The sequence below is a fragment of the Chinchilla lanigera genome, unplaced genomic scaffold (genome assembly GCF_000276665.1).
Source record: "Chinchilla lanigera isolate Chin_1 unplaced genomic scaffold, ChiLan1.0 scaffold00033, whole genome shotgun sequence".
NCBI lineage: Eukaryota > Metazoa > Chordata > Mammalia > Rodentia > Chinchillidae > Chinchilla > Chinchilla lanigera.
The window spans coordinates 10491569-10511232 of record NW_004955434.1 but is presented as its reverse complement, the minus strand read 5'-3'; the positions used below and the strand labels follow the sequence as shown (position 1 = coordinate 10511232).

Sequence of the window (19664 nt, the reverse complement as noted above, 5' to 3'; positions counted from 1 at the left end):
GGATGAGAACAGTGTTTAGATAGGATTCAGTTGGATTGAAAGAGTAGAAAGCATCTTCTTAGCCAGTATGCTGGGTTAGATTTCTTTCCCGCAGGATTAGGGATTGAAGCAGGCTCTTCTGCATGCTGGCTGCTGTACCACTGAGCTACATCCCCAGACCTTCTTATTTTCTATTTGATATGGGATCTGAGTTGGCCAAATGGGCCTTAAACTTTGGATAATCTTGCATAAGCCTGACAGATAGCTGAGATTACAAGGCTGATTTAGATTTTGCTGTACCTAGATTTTTCTCTGAAATAGCAACAATAAAATCAATCAATTTTAAAGGTTAAGTGGCTTAGTCCGTAAGAAGACTCAGACATTCACCTAAGCAGTTAAATTTTAGTAGTGTGTCCGTCTTTATGCAGAGGAACAGAAAAAGAACCGTGTAATGTTATTTGTCTCTAAAAGTACCGTTCAGTGTAAGTGCTATACCTGCAGCAGGTATCAGGCCACTACCAGTAGATTAAAGTGTGGAGTCTGGAGTTAGAGAAACTTGATTAGGAATCCTTTAATTTCAGTCCATTTGACCTCAGGCAAGTGATCCTTTTCAAACCTCAGTTTCCCAGGAGGCACAAAAAGCTTTCGGTGTAATACCTGGCAGAATTCATGCTCAGTAAACGTTGTATGCTATTTCTTTCTTTTTTTGATATTATTTTGTTTTTATATAAATAACCCAAAAGTCCTGCCCCTGAGGACTTTGCAGTTCTTACTTAACTAAGAGCTTTAATGGGAATGCTGGTTGAAAGAACATGTGTGTCTTTTATTACAACTGATACTTTCCTTGTTGAGTGGTAGGTTTTTCATAAGTAGCCCTTTTGGTGACACAAAGAGAAAATGTCCAAAAAATTTTTTAAAATGTCCAATTTGGTAGAAAGAAATGTAGCTTGTACGTTTTTATAGACTGTAACCTTGCCTGCTTCCAGATAGCATAAAGCAGTTTTAAAGGGGAACATTGTATTTTACTGAGAGGAAGACAAGAGTTTTTATTTACAGTGAGTAAAACAAATGAAAAGAGAACAGGAGACCTGGAAAGAGGCAGCAGTCCTCATTCCAATGTTAAAACAAACTGGGCAAATCTGGAAAACAGAGGGTTGCAAAAGTCAGTTTACTGCACCGGCCAGTATGGTGGTGTGTATTTGCAGTCCCAGCACTCAAGAGGCTGAGACCGGTGGATCACTGCAAGTTTTGAGACCAGCCTGGGGTACATGGAGAGACAAAAAATTTCAAGAGGCCAACCTTGAAGAGATAGTGAGTGCTATTCAGGCCCCCGCCCCTTTGCCACATATAGCACTTGGTGTTGATTGGATGATTATATTTTTTGTGTGCTGTACCTGTTTTCCTCATATAAATATTAAAACAAAATGGTTTTTTTGGGGGGGCTTTAAACAATTCACTTAACTAAAATGGGCTTCCATTTATTTAACTGAAGTGACTTCCACTTTTTTTTTTAAGTAAAAAGAGCCTTTATTGGGGCACAGGAAGGTTGCTGAGGGGGCGGGGGCGGGGGAGACGGACGAAGAGAGAGGGAGATGGAAGGACCTTCTGAGAGGGGGCTGGGAAAAAATATATTGGGCTAGGTTGAGGGTGGAGTTTATGGGGCGGTCTAAGTGACTTAACAGACGCTGATTGGTTGCCCTGCACATGAAAGGAAGTAGGAAATTGTAATGGGGGCGGGAGTTGGTCTAGGAGGGGCACACGGTCGTCTCTGGGCCCGAGCCAAGTTGGATCGCCGCCATGATGACTTAGCAGGAATTTATATGGGCAGAAGACTTCCACTTATTTTGATAAATCTTTTCCCCATGGTGATTTACAGGATCTTCAAGCTAATACAAATATTTCATAAATATTTGGCCATTTGGGTATACACCTACATAATACCTGTGCAGTATCTTTCAGCAAGAAAAACACTGGGGTAAAGACCTGACACAACTAACTAGGTAGAATGAAAATCCGCTCCAAATATTTGTTTTTGAGGTAAAGGCACCACACACCTGTTCAATGAAGAAAACCATCTTTCCAACACAGGATGATTTTTTATTTTCAAGTAGGGCCTGGAACACTGAGCTGCAATTAGGTGCTGAATGGCAGAGCTCCGTGTCCAGCCTCTGCCATGAACTCACAGGGAACAGGGTCCAAGGACTCAGGCTCCTTCCATTGGTTCTCACAAAGTGCGCTTCTTGGGCGGGGCAGGCTGGCGCTTCAGCTGAACCCAGGTTCCTTCTTCTTCTGCTCGTTTTCCTTGACCCGTTTCAGGAAGCTATCTCGACTCTTTGAGTGTTTAATAAGCTCATTATGCACATTAATCCTCTTGGCGCGTATCTTGCCCTGAACTTGCTTGCTTGTAACAGTGCCAGTAGCATGCTGGGTAACAATCGTAGCCTCTTCCTGTTTTGCCATGGTAACGTTTGTGTGTTGTGCCTTTTTGCACAGTACCCATTCCCTTGTGTCTAAAACATCAGGCTTTCTGGAGATTCGCATGTATATGGCCAAAGGAACAGCCCCATGTTTTCCAAAAGCCCTGAGAGCATAAACCGAGTTCCCCTTCTCTTTCACTTTGTGTTCGTCATTTTGGCAAATCCTGCCGAAAGGAAGGACAGAATGAAAGTTCTAAGCTCTGTAATTAGAGCTCCTTTCTGAGACATTTCCTCTGTAACATTTCTCTCTTTCCCACAAACAGGTGAAAATGAAATCCTTGCAACTCTGCATGCCATTTCAAGCAAAAACCAGATCTGGAGGTCGTACATTGGCATGGGCTACTACAACTGCTCAGTGCCGCAGGCCATTCTGCGGAACTTGCTGGAGAACTCAGGCTGGTAACGTATCTCCTCCGCCGCCTCCCGTGGTGTCCCGGATCATACACACTAGCGCCTGGCCCGGCTGCTGTCTCTGTGCTCCGGCAACCTTCCCAGTTTTTCTGGATCTGAAATTTGCTGCTTAAGTGTTGAGGAAATAGAAGCTTCTTTCCACTTTTATTCCCCGAGTCCAGCAGTCTCCCTCGTGGGTGCTGGTGATCTCCTGTCTCCGACTTCATTTCGGGGCTGTCTTTGAGCAGGATGTCAGACCTGTAGGTGGGCAGGTTCTAGGCTTCGGTCTTCTTTGGGGACCCTGAGACTTAAGGCTGGGAACCTCAGCCCATTGTCTTCGGAGAGGATTTTAAGGAGGTGGTAATTGTGTCCCTCTGCTCTCGCCGTATGTTTGGGTTCATGCCCACCTGAAAGTGAAGAGACGCTGTGTCAGGTAAATGGTGACCATAAAGGGTCACGAGCACCTTCTTAGGGAAGAGCACAGGAGCGGGCAGTGGACCGGCCCTCCTCGAAAGGTCAGAGGAGGCTGCAGCCCGGTGTGCTGGGTGTTGTTCCAGTCTTGCCTCACTGGTCAGGTAAGTCATCCCTGCTCCTCTAGAATGTGTGCACATGTCCTTCCTGTGTGTCACTGTTCCTTCCCTCTCTGGCCCTCACTGACTGACACAACTGAAAATATTTGAGCCAAAACTCCTAGGCAACTTCTAGGTTATTTGGTTGTTTCCCATTTCTGTGGTGGTTTATGTCATCAAGAACCAAACAGAGTGGTGGGTATGGTGTAATCCCAGCACTTGGGAGGCTGAGGCAGGAGGATCACTGCCAGTTCAAGGCCAGCATGGACTACATAGCCAGACCCTGTCTCACAACATCAAAAAACAAAAACAAGAAAATAGAAAAAGAACCAAATCCCAGTGCTAAACAAAACACGTTGGGCTGTGCATGCTGGTGCCAGCCTATAATCTCAGCACTTGGGAGGCTGAAGCAGGATTACTTAGAGTTCAACATAGTGAGTTCAAGTCCACTCTGAATTCTATAGTGAGACCCTGTCTCAAAGAAAGAAAACACCTTGGATATCCTGCCATCATCCCAAGCGACCATCTGTTGGGAAATCATGTCTTAACTGCAGAGGAAAAGTGGCAGGTCTTTCCTCTATTTTACATGTCACAATATTTGAATGGAAACATTGGAACCTCATTTCAAACGATGCTTTAGTCTCAAAGGGAAAAAATCTTATTTGTGTGTTTGTGAGTGTTTCATGTTTTTTTTTTCCTATTTGGGTTTTTCTTACTGTGTAGCTTGGGCTGGCATGAAACTCACATCTTTTCTCCTGCCTCAGCCTCTTGAGTGCTGGGATCACAGGTGTGTGCCACCACGCTCACTGTTATTGGAGGGTATCGGTGCATTCTCATTCCCAGGGAGAAGAGAGGGTGAGGATTTCTAGTGACAGTGTATCGAAGGTAGCTTGGGTTTCTGGTGGGGCCAGTGCGATGTGATGACAGCATGGGTGTTGCCCCTGCGGCTCAGAGATGTTAGGAGCGAGGCACAGAGCCGGGATTGTTTTTTGTTGTTGTTGTTGTTGTTTTTGTTTTTGTTTTTTTGGTTTTTGTTTTTTTCCAGTACCGAGAATCGAGCTCATGACCTTGCACTTGCCAGGCAGGCGCTGTGCCGCTGAGCTAAATCCCCAGCCGCGAATCTTGCAGTTTTGATCATTACTTTGCATCTTTTGCTTGCTTTTCTGTGAGTGCAGGTGTCATCCCGGGGAGCGCGGCTCTGCTTTGTCCCAGATGCAGTTGTTCACATCTCCGGTGGGAGCCGGCTCCCATCTGTGGGCACAGGCAGTCTGCACCGCTGTCCCTGTGCAGAGCGTTTTTGTTTCAGTGTGCTCCCTGCTTTTGAAAAAAGAGACTAGGGAAGCAGAATCATGAAAAACGCAGTTGTTTCCCTGCTGTGGGTGTGGGTGTGAGAACACGTCTGCTCCGCTGGAGGCTGCTTTTTCCCTGCGGTGCTGGTAAGAGTTTGGCGAACTCCAGGGTCCATTTCATAGTGAGGGCCTGCCCCTCGTCTCCCTTCTAAGCCAAGCCGCTGAAGGCCCAGAGCAGGCCTGGCCTGCAGCTTCGCGCTCAGTGGCCGTCCAGACTCGGCCCGTGCTGCTCCCTGTGTGAGCGGATGTGGTCATTTACTTTAGGAGCAGCCAGCCTTTCGAGAGGGAGACAGTGTCATTCTGTGCTTTTCAGCCTCTGTTTGCGGGTGCATTTTAAATTGTTTTTCTCATTCTCCGAAAGCTGATCCGAACCAGAGAGAGGTCCTGGCCCAGGCCCGCTCTGATAGGGAGGGCTGTACACACGTGGGTGGGGGACTGCACATTATCACCCTGCTGAATGGTTTCCATAGAGATGGAGCCAACAAATTCCGGTGACGTGAGGTGAAAATAAATGGGCAGCATAGCATTGAAAGAATACAAATATTTGGGCCCTTGAAAGAAAGATCACACCAGGTCTGGAATTTGTTTTGTGGGCCCCACTGTTCCAGATTTTCAGCTGCCCATAACATCAGTGACTAGTAGCAGAACGTAGATGACATCTTCATGGCTTTGTAAATTTTGGCACCAGGACTGAAAGAGAATCTCATGAGTGTTTGTCTGCTGCAAACCCCTGCTACCTCCCTCTTCCTGTATTCCTAAAGAAAGGCACAGGCAGAGTGCTAGCAGTGACTGAGGGCTTTGCATCAGATGTTAGTGCTGTGCTGAACGTATCAAGCATCCTATTTGCACAGAACTGAAACCTTTCCTGGATATGCACATACTGGTAAAAGCCAGTAATTAGCTGAGATGTAGACATTATAGATCAGACCTTGTGGTGGGTGTGTGTGCTGCTGGGGATTGAACCCAGGGCCTCATCGTGTGTGCTGCTGGGGATTGAACCCAGGGCCTCATCGTGTGTGCTGCTGGGGATTGAACCCAGGGCCTCATCGTGCTAGGCAAGCACTCTAGCACTGACCTACATCCCTAGTCCCACAGATAATTTTATTTTTTCCCCTTAAGTTTCTTTTTGATTTTAATTTTTTATATTATTTCTACTTTATTTCTCTATGTATTTGTGTATCTAAGTATACTGAAAGCCGTGAGTTCGCACTAACACCTTCAATTCTAATTCATTGCCACTGTTTTCATCTTTGTTTCCTCAATTTACACATTTTTGTTTGTTTGTTATTATTGTTGCTTTGAGACAGGGTCTCTCACTATGTAGTTCAGGCCTGCCTTGAACTCCTGGTAGATCCTTCTGCCTCAGCCTCCCAAGTGCTGGGATTATAAGCATGCACCACCACACTCAGCTCACAGAGAATTTTCTTAATCACAATGTTTTACCTAATTAATGCTAACTCCAGTACATGTGATGGCAGATCCTAGGGTAGCATTTTTCTCCAGCAATGAAGATTGATTTATTATCTCCATGCTTGAGACTCACTGACCTAAGAGACCTGTAATAGGTCACTGTTAAGAACATTAATACCTGTTTTATTTTAGTGGGGTAAAAAATGTGTAGACTGTAACAGTTTAGAGTAAAAGGAGTGTCATCGTTGGAAAAACAACACCTTTAAAGCTCTCTGCCTTTAGCAGTGCTGCTTAACATTAACCTAACCTTGAACTTATAAAGCACTGAGTGAGGACAGGAAATCTGGGCAAGAGAAAGCAGCAGCTGTTCCATCTCAGTGTCCCTGGTTGCAGGACTAGAGCCCAGGGTCAGGTGGGAACGACTGTACTCAGGAAGTAGGGGCTTTTCCATATGTGGGGAGTAGCGGGGAGCCATTGGAGGTATTTGAACAGGGGAGAGGGTCAATTTCATATATTTGAACCATAAATATTAGGTCATTTCTTATTTTAAGCACTGTGCCAAACTAGTAAGCCCATGAAGAAGGGGCCATAGTGCATCCGAAGCTTAATAGTAACTGTTATTTGGCTCTAAAAACATGTTCATCAGCTGGGCGTGGTGGCGCATGCCTGTAATCCCAGCACTCGGGAGGCTGAGGCAGGAGGATCCTTGTGAGTTTGAGGCCAGCCTGGGATACAAAGTGAGCTCAAGGCCAGCCTAAACTGTATAGGAAGACCCTGTCTCAAAAAGACGCCCTCCCCCCAAAAAAAAGTTCATCATATTTTTCCTTGAGAATTTACAGAGCCATGATCCTTTGAAAGAATAAGAATATCCAGGATGAGAAACTAGGGTCTCCTGGGGGAACAGCAGAGACTGAAGTCAATGTGTGCCGTGTGAATAGGCAGAAAAAAGTAGTTCCAAGTCAGAGTGCCTGTCAGTACCTTACAGAAGCACGAGTAAATCCTTTGGGAAAGGTCTGTGAGGGTACGCTTTTCAGATTTTCTTGAAGGCCAAAATAGGGGGAAATGCAGCATCTTAAGAGCCCCTGGGTCACTGAAAATACTGATTGTATAACTGACTTTTAAACACAGACACATGGATACCCCCAAAAGTTAGGGATTTAAAAAGTAGTGGTTGTCAGTGTTCCCTTTTTTTTTTTTTTTTTTTTTTTTTGGTACTGGGAGTCGAACTTAGGACCTTCTGCTTACCAGGCAGGTGCTTGTGCTGCTGAGCTGTATCTGCAGCCCTTAGTGTTCCTTTTAACTCAGAAGAATTTGTAGTTGACAATTTGTAGTTGCTGGTCACTTGAATAGCCATTGGGTAGTATAGTGCCACTTCTGAACTGCTTTGTGTATGTGAACGTAGTTTGAGTATGAAGGGAAAAAAAATCTCTGATACGGCTGACATTTTCCACATTGACAGCCAAGGGGCATTGTCTGGAAAGAAGCTTAGTTGCTTGTTGCAGTTCACCAAACTTGAGGCTAAAACGTAAGGCGTCTTAACACTTAGTATTGTTGAAGGTGCACGAAATCTGAGAGTCACTCACTGTACTGCGTAAGGAGGTGCAAGTAGGGCAGTATGTTCCGAGATCATGAAATTAGTTGTCTACTGAGAATTTTGTCCTAAGGACATAAGAACTAGCTGTGGATGCTCGCTTTTATGCTAGTTCTTTGTTTTTTGAGATAGGGTCTTACTCTGTAGCCGAGGCTGGCCTTGAACTCAGAGTGATCCTCCTTTATCAGTCTCTTGGGCGCTGGGATTATAGGTGTGTACTACCACAACCTGCTTATGATGCTAGTTCTGATCTTCAATATCAGAAATAATATATAACCTAAAGGAACTTACTAACTTATAGTAAATAAATTCATTTAAATGAATAAATTATGATTTAGTGAATTATGAAACATGAAAATATTTAATACCATAGAACAGTTATAATTTCATATGTGTGGACATATATACACTCACATATATAATAAACACACACATACATGTATTTGGTGGTTCAGAGGACTGAACCCAGGGCCTTCTTACTGAGCTGCATGCCCAGCCCTTTTTTATTTTATATTTTATTTTATTTTTTTAAGAGTAGGAAAATTTCCTGGGGAAAAGGAATGAGGAATAGGAATAGCTCCTGAGAGACAGGGTGGGGTCCCAACTGGGTTGTCTCCTTTATTTTGTAATGATTTTTTTTTTTTCTTTTTTTTTTTTTTTTTTTTTTTTTTTTTTTTTTTTAGGCAGGGTCTTACTATGTAGTTCAGGCTGGCCTTAAACTCAGTATGTGTAGCCCAGACTGGCCTCAAGCTCACAGCAGTCTCCCTGCCTCAGCCTACTGAGTGCTGGGATTACAGGCATGTGCCACCATGCCATGCTTTTTTACATTTTGGGATAAGGTCTCCCTAAATTGCTGAATTTATATTCCAGCTGGAGCCTCCCCAGAGTGCTAGAATTACACTGTGTACCACCACACCTGGCTAAAATTTTATTTATGTATACTCTTTTTCTGGAAAGCACTTGGAAACAACTTACTATTAACCAGTTTAAGCCCTAAATCAATGAAGAAAAGCCGTCTAATATGGGCTTAAGGTTAAGGACAGGCGTAGGTGTGCCTTGGCAAATGAATCAACAAGTCAAGAGAGACTTAAAACTGAAACCCGTTACTTTCAGTATTGCCTGTAAACACATTTCAGTGTAAAATTATATTTGTGCATAAATTTAAAGTTGTTAGGAATTGTCTGAGCAGTGATATTAACCTTAAAAAAATCAGGATATAAAACTATTTTCACAGATTATAATCCTGCTTTTACATGTAAGTACAGCTGTGATATGGAAAAGAAGTGTACCTAAATGGGAGCTGTAGTTATGTCACCGGAGTTTTTAGGGCAAAAGCACCAGCTCTGGGGAACCGAACAGTCCAGGCTGGGCTACCTAATAATAATGGCAGGATGGCTGGCCAGGCGGGTGTCCCCATCCTGCTCCCTGCTCCTGGGCGTCCCTTCAAAGCTGGGGATGAACACCCTGAGAGGAGGCCGGGCGCCCCTGTCCAGGGTGTGTGAGGAGCCGCGCTCCCCGCCGGAAGCTCCGAGCCAGCTCTCGAGGTCCAGGATAGTACCCCTCAGCGTGACAGCAGGAACGGAGCTTCCGTCCATGTGGCCGTGAAGGAAGCACAGTTCAGGATCCTCTTTGAGGGCTGAGGAAACGTAGGGGTTTTATAAGCAAAGAAGAAGAAAGGCCAGGTTCAGCGGCTTGACGGCTGGGGGTGGCATAGCCCGCACTGGGGAAACCACCTCAGGCTGGCTGGTCAGTGTCTCAGCATTGGTTCTGTGAGGTCCTGGGAGAGCCCCCTCTCTTGAGGGGACAGTTGGGTTCCCATCAGGAGGTGACAGCTACTGCCGAACGGAGGCAGTCTCAGTTCCTGTCAGGGGCGATGGCTCCTCTCCTGCGTGGGGCGGGGCACCTCATGGGGTGTTGTGCGAGGCCCTGCTTGCCCAGAATCTGAGGTGACTACAAGTTTCAGACAGTGGTTGAAGATTTCTAGGCGTTGTGATTGGATGTCCCCGCAGACCCTGAAAATTTAGTTACTCTTACCTCGGTGTCCTCAATCTTGAAGAAGGCTGAGACAGGTCTATGGCTGGAAAACTTTAACTGTAGGCGCTCCTTCAGTCATGGACATGCCTATGTGCAGACGGAGTGGGGTCTGCTGCAGAGTTAGAAGGTTCTAAGGGAGCCGGATGAAATAAAGGCAGAGAGGCCGAGCTTTACCCTGCTGTCAGTTACCCTTCGGGCTCTGCAGGTGCAGCCTCGAGGTCCCTTTTACAGTTAACCTGAAATGTGGGAGTTACAAGTAATTTTGTTTTCCCAGTAGTTTTAAAACCTTGTCTCAATGAACATGTATAACATACTCATTAAAAAGTTAGACATACACAAGATGGTTAATAGTGGTAGTTGATATCTTTACATTTTAGTTTATTTACTTGATTTTACGAACACACAAATGGGATTGTAGTATTTTATACTTTAGACTAAAAATTCATATAGTAGGCTGGGGATGTAGCTTAGTGGTAGAGCATTTGCCTAGTATGCCTACAGCCTTGGGTTCATTCCCTAGCACTGCAGAAGAACCCTCCCCCAAAACAAATCAATATACCAGGAACATTTTTTTTTTTTAATCTTTTTGAGACAGGGTCTCGCTATGCTGCTCAGGCTGGCTTTCAGCTCCCTTTGTAGCCCAGGCTGGTCTTGAACTTGCAACTATCCTCCTGCCTCAGCCTCCCAAGTGCTGGGATTACAGGCATGTGCTACCACGCCCAGCCAGCAGGAGCATTTTTAAGTTTTTTTGAGGCAGGATCTCACTGTGTAGTTCAGGCTGGTCTTGAACTTGCTATCTAGCACAGGATGGCCTAGAACTCTCAATGATCCTCCTGCCTCAGCCTCCGGAGTGTTGGTATTGTAGGTATGCACCGCCACACCTGACTCAACCATTCTCCTGTCAGTGGACACTTGAGTTTTTTTGCTCAGTTTTTCCTTTTATATTGAGTACTGTGCTGAATTATTTTCAAACATTGCTCTGTGTTGTATATTGTAGACCTAACGCTATGAATGTTCTAAATCTTTGCTATTTGGAAACTAGATGGACTAGTTGGTGTGTGCATATGCCTCTGTCTGTGTCTGTTGTTTTTCTGTCTGCACATCACAGAGCAAACAGTTTTGAGCAAAGTAAGTGTTCTGTGTAGATAAGGCACCCAAGCGCAAGGCATTGTGTGCCTCATTCATTCCGGTTCACCACCCACCTGACTATGGCAAATTAACTTACAGTTGCTAAGCTGGGCTGTTCAAGGAGTTAGTTGAAGCACAATTTATCCCGCTGCACACACACACACACTGTGATGCCAGTTAAAACAGCAGGAAGTTATTTCAAGTATCTCGGTTTTGTACTGCTTGCTAGACAGCCTGTCTGCCGCAGTCCCCCTCAGAGATCAGATATTTGAAACAAAACAGAAACAAGTTCAGAAGATCCTGGTTTAAAACTTTTTAGGAAAGAAGAGATAAACAAATGGAGATATCCTGAACGTGCTTTGTAGAACAGGAGAGAGGAAAAGGGCTTGAAGAGTGGACTCAAAGCCATACATAAGTCACTGAAAACTTCCCCCTCAGAATTCGGGGTGGGAATGTTGAGAACGACAGAGCGGTGCAGCAGCGTCAGTCCCTGCAGGTGCGCGGCCCGGGCCTGAGCCGCTTGGTGGTGCTCCGAGTAAACGCGCTTTTCCTGAAAAGGTGGCAGCTCTCCGTAAGTCCTCCATCCCCCTTTATCCTATCCCTCACTTTCTTTAAAAGGCGTTCACCGCGCTGAAATGATTCTTATTTATTGTCTCTTGGTTGCTCATCACAATATATTCTTGTGCTTCTCTGCCGTAAAGAAGGATACGTTCGAGTCATTCGTAGAAAGATGGGTGCACCTTGAGACCGTGATGTTAGGTGAAATAAGGTACACAAGCTCAAATATGCGTGATTTCTCTCATAAGAGGAGACCAAGGTATAAATAATGCAAAGGATAAAATAAAGATGAAGATACATTTTTTGCAGATGGGAAGTGACCCAGTGATGGGGGAGGGGAGGGAATAAAAAAAGTTAACGTGTGTTCTGTGCACGTACCAACCCCGCTCACTGACTGTAATCATGTTCTGCAAGGTGTGCTAATAAACATAGTACTGAGGCCGGGGACTGTTACCGTATTGCTTATGAACCAGTGTTCCTGTTTCTAAGTTGGCAGCAAATACTGAGCGTATAGAGAGCGAAGAGATTAGGAAAAAACCAAGCGTATTAAGGGCATGTAACCACTGCCCCAGATGACTGTAAACGCATGAATTGCAACAATGTAAAAAAATAAAATAAGACTTTAACAAAACAAAACAAAACCCCAAATATTTACACAGAGCAATAAAGAAGTAGGAAAAATGGGGACGGAACTAAGCTGGTTAATTCACGTATCTAAAGCCACGTTCATGGCTACTCTCTAGAAGACCTAAGACTGGAATGCATGTCACTAAGGCCTTCTAGTTACGTGTATCCCTGAGTTTCTTTTTTTTTTTTTTGGTTTTTCTCCGGTACCGGGAACCGAACTCACGACCTTGCGCTTGCCAGGCAGGCGATTTTGCCGCTGAGCTAAATCCCCAGCCCCTCCCTGAGTTTCAATAGCTGCACAGTTGGCGTCCATGCACATTGAGAGATTGGTCAGTAAGAATTTTAACATAGATCTGTTAATTTCTTAGCAGCACATAGAATGTCACCTGGTTAACGTAAAGCAAAGATGTGAAGGTTTTGAGGCTCAGGGTTATAGTCTTGAGTGCTTTGTCTATTGAAGCTGTGAAAGGTGTATTTTATCTAAAGGAAAGGTAATAGGAAGTAAAATTTCTGCTTATAATATCCTGAGTAGGCTCAAGTAGATTGTAAGAGTTGCTTAAAATACAGCTGTACAATAAGATCATTAAAACAGTAATATTATAAAAGCATAATTTAGAGCAAGAAAAAAGTAAGCACTGATTTTCCCTAAATAGGTAACATTGTTGCTGACCTATGATTTAACTCCTGTCTTCCTTTAAAGCCAAAAGGAAGCTTACTAATGCACTCTGTAATTCTCCAGATTGAGGCACTGAACTGTGAAACGGAGGCATTTTGGGGAGCTCCTCTGCGTGGTGGGGCTCACTGTGTACTCGGCCTTGTGTGTCTCCCCAGGATCACGCAGTACACTCCGTACCAGCCGGAGGTGTCTCAGGGGAGGCTGGAGAGTTTGCTCAACTTCCAGACCATGGTGTGCGACCTCACGGGCATGGACACGGCCAACGCATCCCTGCTGGACGAGGCGACTGCGGCAGCGGAGGCCATGCAGCTGTGTCATAGGTGAGAGGCGCAGCCCGGGGCTCCCTGTGGGAGAGGGACACCCTGAAGTCCCCCTCCTGGCATACATGAGGACAGGCTCCAGTGTCCCAGTCAGTGTCCAAGGACTTGTCACACACGCTTGCATAGCACACTGTACATTCGAATATTGTCTGTCTGCAAAGCCATGGACTCTGCTATAGTGACCTATGACTACACTGCAGTGGGCTACCTTGGACCCTTGACTTAAGAAACTCAATTCATTTGCGGGGGCTGGTTGTAACTCAAGTTGGTTGTAAGTCAGGACTATTTTCCTAAAAGAAGTAATGGATATACCTAAAATAATTAGTGTTCTGAACCTCCCAAAGCACCCCTTAACTAAACTTTTCATAATAAAACTGAATTGTATAATGTGCATAATTTATCAGAAACATCAGTAATTTTCCTGGTGTATTCACCAAAAGGTTATAAAATGTGCCTACCTTACCAGAAACAGTTTAATTCTGTACTGACCGTTCAAGTTGACATCTTTGGCTCACAGGAAGGGAAGATGAAATGGAAGGTTATGGTTTGGAAGGAGCCTCCCCTTCCATAAGAACATCAGGAATCGGGCTTTCTGTGTCCTCTCTCTCCTTGGGAGGGTCTGTAGCCCACTAGGACCTGCTTCTGGCTCACTAGGTCTCAACCTTCTCAGAAGTACATACTGGTCCAAGGTTGTCTACTTCTGTGTTTTCTTTAACATTGTTCTGTAGGATGACACGACATTGTCATTAAGCAACTGAATGCAGTGATTGGCCTTTTCTCTGTCTGGGTGGGTCTTCTGTACACATGTTTGTAGCTCTGTTCATTTTCTCAAGATTTCCTTTATTTCAGAAGAACTTTGCTGCACTGATTGTTGATACCCTCCTCCTCCTTCAGAAAGCTCCTCAGCTGCTGTTCTCTGTTGCTCAGCCAGAAGTTGCTGAAGTTCCTTTGTAGATAGTTCCTCTGAGCGTTCTTCCTCCAGTTCCTCAACATCCCCACTGTCTATCTGCAAAGCTGTGGACTCTGCTATAGTGACAGTGTCAACCACAGGGCCAGTTGGAGGCTCAGTCACTGCTACACAGCCTTCAGAGTCTCTCTCCCATATCATTTTAGGCCACACTTTCTTCCAGGAAGATCTCAGTGTCCTGAGAGTGACACTGGCCCAGGATTCCTCAAACCCACACAAGAAAGATGCTGTAATGTTCCTTCCAGAACTCTTTAAGGTTAAATCTGTATCTGAGACCATCTGGAAGCACTGCGGGAACAGTTCCTTGGTGTGTAGCTTCAAAGTTGGCTTCATCCTGCTGATCCATTGGCTGCAATAGAAGCGTTGTATTGGTGGGAGGAACTTGAGAGAGCCATGGGGATTCTTCAGCCAATTCTTCTTCCAAATCTCATGGGTGAACAGGAGCATTGTCTGTGATGGGGAGAACCTGGAATGGTAAACCTTTGTCCTGTAGATATTTCTTAGCAGTGGCACAGAAAAACCTCCCTGATCCACTCAAGAGAAAGTACTCTTGTTAACCCAGCCTTTTGCGTTAGATCTCCACACGACCCACAGCCTACTTTTCATGACTTTATGTTTTCTGAACGCTGTGGTGGTCTCAAGACTGATAAACTAAGAGAGGCTTTATCTCGCACTGGTGCACAGCGGTAAGCTTAGCCTGTCCTTCCTAGGATTATGGCCTGGCATTTTCTTCTCTTCCTGGGTAACATATGCTCACCTCGGCGTTTTCTTCCAGAAAGGGCCCGTTTCATCACAGTTGAAAACTTGATGAGAGGGGCTGGGGATTTAGCTCAGCGGCACAGCGTCTGCCCGGCAAGCTCAGGGTCGTGAGTTCGATTCCTGGTCCCGGAAAAAAAACTCAAAAACCAAAAAAAAAGAAAACTTGATGAGCGCAAAAGCCATTTTTTGTGTCATCATTTTTTTTAAAGAGAAAAAAAAATTTCAAAACAAGATAATAGGAGGGTAACAATGGGCAATGCATTGCACATTGTTATCCTTAAATTACTCAGAATGCAAGATTATCAGTATTTAATTATCCAAGCAATATTAGCAGAAACCTTTCTTTTCAAAGCACTAAGAGAAATTAATAGTATATGTATACATATACGTATTTTTGCTTTTCCCTTTCTTCTTTTGTCCATCCCAGTTTCTCCTTCCTTTTGAAGTTTCTTCCCATTTCCCAATACCTATTGTACATTTTGGATCTTACTTACTCTTTTCAGTTTCTCATACTTGGGAGACAATATGATGTTTACACATGTGCATCTGGTTGATTTCACCTATGAGTATGGTCTTCAGTTGCATTCATTTACCTAGAAATGTCTCTGGTTTATCCTTCTTTCTGGCTGAGCAGTACTCCATTATATAAATAGACCACATCTTTTTTATCCATCCCTCAGTTGATGAGCATTTGGGTTGTTTCCAAGATCTAGCTATTACAGATTGTGCTGCTATAAACATGGGTGCACAGATATTCTGTGGTATGTTGTGTTTAATTGTCCTGGGAAGACATCTAGAAGGTAGAATAGGGCCTTCTACCCTAGGTTTTTGAGGAATCTCCACACTGATTTCCACAGTGGTTGCCCCAGTCTATACTCCCAACAGGGGAGAAGGGTTCATTCTTTCCCCATAACCTCGCCAGCATTTGTTAATGGTTGATTTCTTGATAATAGCCATTCTTTCTGGGGTGAGATTGAATCTTGGTGTTTTAATTTGCATCTCTCGAATGACCAGTGATGTTGAGAAATTTTTTAATATACTTATTTGCTAGTTGTATTTCTTCATCTGAGAAGTGCATATTCATCTCAGATGTCCACTTTTGGATTAAGTCTTTAAATTTGGGAGGTCCTTTTTTTTTTTTTTTTTCTTTGAGTTCTTTATATATTCTCAATAGTAATCCTTTGTCTAAGGAACAGATGGCAAACATTTTTTCCCACTCTGTGGATTGTCTCTTTACTCTGTTGGTTGTTTCAAAAGCTCTTTAATAAGATGAGATCCCAGTTGTTGATTATTTGTGATCGTTCCTGTGTGATTGGGGTTATGTTCATATAGTCTTTGCCTATACCAGTGTCTTTAAGAGTTCTACCTATTCTATCTTCCAGCAGGTTTAATGCTTCTGTTTTAATATTTAAGTCTTTGATCCATTTCAACTTTACTTTAGTGCATGGTGAAAGATATGGGTCCAATTTTAATCTTCAGCAAGTGCAGAGCCAGTTTTTCCACCACTACTGATTAAAGAGTCTCGCTGTGCAGTTTAGGCTGGCCTTGTGCTCACTTTGTAGCCCAGGCTGGCCTCAAGCTCGCAGCGATCCTCTTGCCTCAGCCTCCTGAGTGCTGGGATTACAGGCGTGTGCCGCCATGCCCTGGGCTGTTCCAGTGAATGTGTTTGGGACCTTTGTCAAAGGTAAGGTGGCCGAGTGTGTCTGAGTTGTTTCTGCATCTTCTAATCAGTTCCACTGATCTTTGGGTCTGTTTTTTTGCCAGCACCCTGCTGTTTTTAATCACAGTAGCTTTATAGTATAATTTTAAGTCAGGGATTGTGATGCCCCCACCTTGCCTTTGTTGCTCGAAATTGCCTTTGCTATTCTAGGTCTCTTCCGGTTCCAAATAAATTTTAGGATTGTTTTCTCTAATTCTGTGAGATATGTTATTGGAATTTTGATTGGAATTGCATTAAATCTGTATAAGAGTTTTGGAAGTATGGCCATTTTCACTGTATTGGTTCTTAACCAAGAACAAAAGATATCTTTCCATTTTCTGATATCCTCTTCAGTCTCTTTTTTCAGAGTACTGTAGATTTCATTGTAGAGGGCTTTAACATCCTGCATTAGATTGATTCCTAGGTATTTCATTTTTGGATGCTAGTGTGAAGGGTGTAGTTTTCCTTATTTCTCTCTCAGTGAGTTTGTTGTTCATGTACAAGAAGGCTGTTGATTTTTGAGTGTTGACTTTGTATCCAGCTATGCTACTGAATTTGTTTATTAAATCTAGCAGTTTTTTTAGTGGAGTTTTTGGAGTGGAGTCTTCTCCAACCAGCAGTTTTTTAGTGGAGTCTTCTATGTAGACTATTATGTCATCTGCAAATAATGATAATTTAACTTCTTCCTTTCCTGTCGTTATTCCTTTTATATCTTTCTCTTGTCTAATTGCTGTGACTAAAGTTTCCAGACTGTGTTGAATAAGATTGGAGAGAGTGGACATCCTTGCCTTATTTGTGATTTTAAAGTGGAAACTTTCAGTTTTTGACCATTTGGTAAGATGTTGCCTGTTGGTTTGTCATAGATGGCTTTGATCAGATTGAGATAAAGACCATCTATTCCAATTTTCTGGAGGGTTTTTATCATGAATGGGTGCTGGATTTTGTCAAAAGCTTTTTCTGCATCTGTTGATCATCTGTTGAGATGATCGTATGATTTTTTAGATATTGAACCATCCCTGCATCCCTGGAATGAATCCTCCTTGGTCATGGTGTATAATCTTCTTCATGATTTGCTACATTCTGTTTGCTAGTATCTTATTGCGGATTTTTGCATCTTACGTTCATTGAGATTGGCCTGTGGTTCTCTTTCTTAGTTGGGTCCTTCTCTGGTTTTGGTGTCAGGGTAATTCTTGCTTCTAGGAATGAATTTGGGAGTATTGCAAGTTATAGCCTGAGTCTGTAATTTGTGAAAAAGCTAGGGCTCAAATGCAGATCTCATAAAGGATAAGTCATCAGTGACTGAAAATGATGAAATATGTTGTGCCAGCAAGGGGTGGTTTCACATTTTTAAAGCAAGAACGGGTTCATAGCATAACTAGGCATGATGAAGCAGCCAGTGCTGATAAAAGGGCTGCTGAAAATAACGTATACCGCTTCAAAATGATGACACAGAGGAAGCACCAAGATGGCGGAGTGGTAAGCAGCAGAGAAAGAGCCTCTCTGAAAGTCAGTGTCCAGATGCTGGAGTACAGCAACAGAAGGAAGAGGAGAAGGAGAAAGTAGGTCCCCTGGGCCCAGGAAGGATCCGAAGCATGAACTGAAGCCCCTGGAGAGAGTGACGAGAGAAACGTCAGTGAAGAAGGAGGTAGCTGGCAGCGCCTTCTCCCTGAGAAAGGACTCATAGCGAAAGAAGAGTAGGGCTCAAACCTGTGGGCACATGGTGACTGCTGGCGGCCCCAGAGCCCTCCCTGGAGAGATGCAGCGGTGGAGGGGAGCAGTGGATGTGAAGGACCGTGCTAGCTGGTGGTGAGTGCAGAAGATTCAGTTGTCCCATGGACAGAGCAACTGCCAGGAGAGAGGGGCTCAGAGAGAGGCCGGCTGAGCTCAGAACTCAGAGTGGCGCTGGCTCCATCTAGCGGCTCCCAGCTGGGCTTAGGACCGTGGAAGCTGCACTGGCAGCCGCAAGCCAAATAAGTCTGGTCTTGGTGAGAAGGTGCAGGCTCTCTGAGATTATCCGCTACTCCGCCAAAAAGCTACTGCTCCCTTGCTGGGAAAAATCAACACCAGTTGGAATTCTGTCTCCATACATTGTCTACCAGTGACAGCAGAGACAAACCTAGAGGTGGACTTTTAAATTTTTTCTCTCTCTGTTTTTTGTAGTGTTGTTGGTGGTGGTTTTTTTCTGCAATGTTTGATCTCGTTTTTATGCGTGTGGACGTGGCTTTTAGCCTTGCTGAGGTTGTTGTGCTGTTCTATTGTTTTTATTGCCTCCTTCTCTCTTTACAGTCTTCTGCACCAGTATCCCAAAAACAGTGTGATCCCATTTTTCCTCCAGCCTTATTTCTAATCTCTTCCTCTTGTTCTGCTCCTCTATTTTCTCCCTAACCCATTTTAAATGTTAACCCTTGTGGGCAAAATTGACATATTAAGGACATGTATACTGTATAATTTTCTGGTGTTAGACTTTGTATAACCACAAATCTAGTTTATACGATTAAAGGTGGCAAATTAATGGTTAGCTCTGTTTGTCATTTTCTAGGCTGTGTTTGATGCTATTGTCACTGCTGATGGTACCACGAAAGCCACAAGTGACGTAATTGTTCTAACCAGTTGTTTTCCCTGGTATTTCAAGACAGAGACTGACTGAGGGTCACAGAAAGAACTGTAGCACTGTGCCAGAGAACCGGGGCTGGGCCAAACAGGCAGCAGCTGCTCATCTTCAACTAATTGAAGAAGTAGGATTCTGCAACAAACTCAAAACCCAAAAACCAGCTACACCTGGAAGACGCCTCTGACAAGTAGTCATTTCGTAAGGGTTGGAAATAATAGCAATAAAGCAAGCCACCATAGATAATTTACAAGCATCACCCCAGGGATTAAACTAAAAAAAAAAAGAAAATGAGAAGACACTTAAACAAGATGCAACCCAAGACATCGGGTTCACTGAACACAAACCCAGGGGACAATGAGGTGGAACAATCTGAAAGTCACCCACCTGGCATCTCTGAAGTGATAACCACAAAGCAATTGAATGAGGCTTTACAAAAGCATCAAATTAGAGATAATTTCTCAGGTAACTGCAGGGGTGGAGTCCACAATGTAAACCATGCTTAGTGACTCTATTTTTTTTT

The 19664-nt window shown here is 44.0% G+C and overlaps 1 protein-coding gene across 1 annotated transcript in view; it reads left to right on the top strand.

Annotated features, from left to right (window-relative positions):
- The window catches only part of Gldc (glycine dehydrogenase (decarboxylating)), a gene marked incomplete in the record, with an annotated part of 101685 nt that overhangs the window by 21886 nt on the left and 60135 nt on the right, over positions 1 to 19664 (top strand). The window contains 2 exon segments of the mRNA XM_005388751.2: positions 2720 to 2855; positions 12944 to 13108. Coding sequence (XP_005388808.2) covers positions 2720 to 2855; positions 12944 to 13108 — 301 coding nt within the window.